The sequence below is a fragment of the Osmerus eperlanus genome, chromosome 3, assembly GCF_963692335.1.
Source record: "Osmerus eperlanus chromosome 3, fOsmEpe2.1, whole genome shotgun sequence".
Lineage (NCBI taxonomy): Eukaryota > Metazoa > Chordata > Actinopteri > Osmeriformes > Osmeridae > Osmerus > Osmerus eperlanus.
Window position 1 is genome coordinate 8,882,088 of NC_085020.1, and position 5,000 is coordinate 8,887,087.

The 5,000-nt window shown below is 52.2% G+C and overlaps 1 protein-coding gene across 1 annotated transcript in view; it reads right to left on the minus strand.

Moving 5' to 3' along the window:
- LOC134017432 (E3 ubiquitin-protein ligase SH3RF3-like) overlaps positions 1 to 5,000 on the minus strand; it is a 32,494-nt gene that overhangs the window by 3,714 nt on the left and 23,780 nt on the right. Inside the window, 3 exon segments of the mRNA XM_062457034.1 lie at positions 816 to 1,123; positions 2,281 to 2,519; positions 4,125 to 4,295. Of these exon segments, the coding sequence (XP_062313018.1) occupies positions 816 to 1,123; positions 2,281 to 2,519; positions 4,125 to 4,295 (718 nt within the window).

Genomic DNA, 5,000 nt, shown 5'->3' on the forward strand with positions numbered 1-5,000 from the left:
TCAGTCATTGAATTAGTCACTGAGGCACTGTGTGTGTGGGTCCAGGTACTAGTCACTGAGGCACTGTGTGTGTGGGTCCAGGTACTAGTCACTGAGGCACTGTGTGTGTGGGTCCAGGTACTAGTCACTGAGGCACTGTGTGTGTGGGTCCAGGTACTAGTCACTGAGGCACTGTGTGTGTGGGTCCAGGTACTAGTCACTGAGGCACTGTGTGTGTGGGTCCAGGTACTAGTCACTGAGGCACTGTGTGTGTGGGTCCAGGTACTAGTCACTGAGGCACTGTGTGTGTGGGTCCAGGTACTAGTCACTGAGGCACTGTGTGTGTGGGTCCAGGTACTAGTCACTGAGGCACTGTGTGTGTGGGTCCAGGTACTAGTCACTGAGGCACTGTGTGTGTGGGTCCAGGTACTAGTCACTGAGGCACTGTGTGTGTGGGTCCAGGTACTAGTCACTGAGGCACTGTGTGTGTGGGTCCAGGTACTAGTCACTGAGGCACTGTGTGTGTGGGTCCAGGTACTAGTCACTGAGGCACTGTGTGTGTGGGTCCAGGTACTAGTCACTGAGGCACTGTGTGTGTGGGTCCAGGTACTAGTCACTGAGGCACTGTGTGTGTGGGTCCAGGTACTAGTCACTGAGGCACTGTGTGTGTGGGTCCAGGTACTAGTCACTGAGGCACTGTGTGTGTGGGTCCAGGTACTAGTCAGTTTAACTATACCAGGGTCCCTTAGTTATTGTTTCAGGATGTTTGTCAGAAAGGGCCGGAATATGACAGGCTAGGGCTGGGTTTGGTTTCGTGTGCAGCCACCAACGCTCACCTTCTCTGCTTTCGGGGGAACAGCCCCCTGGGCGTTGCTGTGGGAGGGGCCAGGACACGAGGAATCCCCGTTGAGGAGAGCGGCGGAGGTGTTGGGAGGGGTGAGGCAGGAGAGGGGGGAAGAGAGGGGATGGAGGGGGCGCCCGGCAGGGGAGGAGAGAGGGGAGGGCTGGAGGGAGGATCCAGGGGACACCATGGAGAGCGGGCGACCCGATTGGCCTTGGGAGCGCGAAGGGGACGAGCTCTGGGGTCGAATAGGGGAGATGGCTGCTGTGGGCCGCTCTGGGCTGCCGGCAGGGGGGCTGTGGACTGAGGAAAACACGCACACACGCACACACACACGCACACACACACGCACACACACACATACAGTGGTCATTATAAAGCTGTCATGTACATTACAAGGTGAACTGCTGTAGTAGAGAGTAACTATGGCGTTGATACTGGGCACCTGCTACAGCCATGTATGGTTATATATGAGCCTATAGGGGAAACACATAACAGTCATGTGACCAAGCCTCCAGACTCATAGTCATAGACGATAATGGAGGCCAGATGTGACTGTCTGAAAGAGCATGAGAGAGAGAGAGATAATGAACAAACATGAAAGATGAAGAATATTGAAACTCTAAGAAATAGAGACAAAAGGCTATACCTAATAGGAGAACACAGTCTGATTAAATCATGTAGCAACCTGCCATATACTCATCATGTTATTATGTACAGCATGTGTTTACATTTCATTTGCTTTTCACAGTACGTAATAACAATTTGTTTGTTGTACGTAAGCTCTGGGCGATATTGAAAATTAGTCTTAACAAGCCAGTGAGGCTGTTGAAATTCGGTTAAAGAGAGAAAGCGACAGAGATGGATAGATAGATGGATGAAGAGAAAGAGAACAGGGAAGTGAAAGGAGAGAGTGAGGCAGCACTCTGGACTCTATCATTACGCCTCCACAAAACAACAGGCGAGTGATGTCATCGAGGAAGGAGTATGTGTTTGTTCATCTGTTTGCGTGCATGGCCTATTACTGTGTGTGTGCATGTGTGTGCGTGTGTGTGCTCGTGTTATTCCTGGCAGTGTTTCTACACTGTACACTCATGAGACTCCCAGAAGGAACCTTAAACACCATCACATGTTCTTACTGAAACAGAGAGAGAAAGAGAGAGAGAGAGAGAGAGAGAGAGAGAGAGAGAGAGAGAGAGAGAGAGAGAGAGAGAGAGAGAGAGAGAGAGAGGGAGGGAGGGGAGGGAGACAGAGAGATGTACAGATAGAGGCCGCATGCAGACCACATCCCGGCCGTGAGCAGACCAGGGTTCTAGATGGTTCTGATAGCAGAGCTCCAGAAGCTCAAACAGAAATATTACCAGTAAAGCAGGTAGGCTTCATCTCTGCTACTGGGCTGTTGAACCCTCAGGGCAGAGTTACTCGAGCTGAGGGTGTGTGTGGGCGTGCTTGTGTCTTACCCAGCTGCATGGCGGAGCGGGCCTGGTTCACAGTCTGCTGCCCAGAACGCAGGCAGTTCTTCAGCTGGGCTGCGGCCGACTGCGGGGAGGAAGGGTTGCTGGAGTGGGGAGGGGAAGGGCGAGAGGAGGGGCCCGGGGAGCCCGGGGAGGAGGGGGGCACGGCCCCTTTACCCCCCTGACCCCCTCCCACCTGCCCCGAAAGACAGGGACCTCGCGAACCTGTCACCACAAACGGAGCCCTGTGGAGAGAGAGAGAGAGAGAGAGAGAGAGAGAGAGAGAGAGAGAGAGATAGGGAGAGAGAGAGATAGGGAGAGAGAGAGAGATAATAAGAATGAGCAGGTTGACAGCACCAACGTTTGAGGAGCTGCACAGCAGGAAGACTTCCTGTAGAGTGAGGCCTGGAGATATCCATGACATCACTGTCCAATCATCCCTTAGCAGTCTCCTTCCAGCACCAAATCACCCAGAGTCACCCCACGCCCCGAAGCACACTGACAGGCCAGCTTGTACACGGCTTTACGATGAGCGTTAACTTCCAACCAGAGAGCTGAAAACTAGAGTGGTGACCGGGGCGCTATTGACCATGTCTCCATAACAATCTCGTCCTCATGGCTGTACATCAACCTTCCTTTCACTGGGGACAGAAGCTATGGCTCATGGGCCGAGCATGTCACGTGCGCATGGTTCGCGTGTGGTGGGGGTTGTGGGGGAGGGGTGGGGGGGGGGGAGCGGCTGTGCGAAGACAGATTTCAAGCCATGTCTATCCTCTGTAGAGGAGAGGAGAAGCCAGTTCCTTCCAACAACCAACATGGCTGCCAAATCCATAAGCAGGACGCCGTCCAATAACAAATCTCCTCTAAATGGAACACAGAGCACTGCTCCTCCCACTCCTCCCACTCATCCCTCGTGTCCCCTCCTCCCCTCCCCCCCTTCCCCACCTGTCCATGGTGTGTGTGTGTGTGTGTTTGCTTGTGTGTGCATGTGTCTGTGTGTGTGTGTGTGTGTCATTCCAGCTCTGGCAGGCTCTCATTATCATATTGAGAGTTTTGGAGGCTGCAGTGCAGAGAGTGGGGGAGGAGGAAGAGAGAGAAAGAGAGGGGAACAGAGAGAAATATATGGAGAGGGAGAAAGAGGGATGGGGAAAGAAAAAGAGGTAGATAGAAGGAGAGATAGAGAGTATGTAAGTTGAGGGAAAATGAACAGAATAGCCCCTTTGGCTCTCTGCATGTCTCAGTATGAACTATCCGTGTCAACTCTACTCTACCAGGCTCGACTCTTCTATTCTCGACTCTTCTACCTAACTGAGTCTCTTTCTGTCTCCCTCTCTCTCTCTCCCTCTCTCTCTCTCTTACACTTACTCTCTCTCTCTGCTCTCGCTCCCTCGCTCCCTCTCCGTCTTGGCTGTGCATTTGTAGAGTTGTGTAACCAGTTTCAGCGGTGGCAGTGAAGCAGTCATTGACGGTGGCGGGGGTTCCCTGCTGTGTGTTCAACCATTGCAGGGCCCTGGCGTCTGCAGGGGGGTTGACTGGCTCACATATCCCGCAGGCAGCCCCCTCACCCCCCCACCCCCTCCAAAATCCTCCTGCTGTGAGCACATCACCACTATGGGTCAGGAGATGATGATGATGACCAGGAGACAATATGTCACTGCATATTATTTTTCCAGCTGCTGTCGGCATTCTACCCCGGTGCTGCAGACGGTACTTTATTGAATCCACTCGATAAAGGACTCAAATTAGGATGACTATTATAAGGATGAGAACCCTTCTGCAGCCACCGACCCCCACCACCGGCAGCATGTTCACCCCAAACCCCCCCCCAGCTCCCCCCCAGTCACCCTCACCTGGACACAGGCGTGACGTAGTTCCCAGGGAACACTCCGGAAGCTGCGGTCCTCAGCGAGGTGCCTTTGAACCAGCCGTCCTGACACTTCTCTGTGACGCGGTACATTTCACCCTTCCTCAGCTCGAGCTCATCGGCCTTCTGGGGCTTGTAGGCGTACAGGGCCAGGTATCTGACACACACGCACACACACATACACGCATACACATCACATGAGACACAGTTAAACTGCAATATGTGCCTGAATTTCAAAGACTTTTCGAGACACTGAGGCAGAGACTATACAGACTATACAGAGTGTTTACATGCATCACCAGAACACACGCAAGCTTGTTTATCAGTAAAGATTTGGATACACACTTACTTGGCATCTGAATGTGGTTTTGAATGTACATTTATTTCTTGTTTAAACATGTATGTAGTCCTGTGACGAGCTTATGGACTTAACACCGATAATAAGACTGAGAGTAAACAAGGTCTAAATAAGCTGCCTATGGGTTACTATGGTAACAGGGTGCGTTTTCCCCATGGCAACAGGGCTGGTTGCCGGGTCAGGATGGAAGCATTCGACCTCATCAGCGGTACAACCCACACCGGAGGATGTGTGTATGTGTGTGTATGCGTGTGTGTGTGTGTGTTAAGAACGTTATTGAATGTGACAGCCACCTAGCATTGGCTTCAGCTTTGCCTTACCCCACAGATAAAAAACAATCAATTCCAACCACAGCACCACTCTAACTCAACAACGTGCAACATTCCTCCCCAGTCTGTCCTAGCTCTGCAACAGCCCTCGTAGGACAGACCCAGGCACACTTAATGCGACAAACATCACCGCATAATACTGGTATGACTGTGCAGTCCTCGTCTTTGATCATCT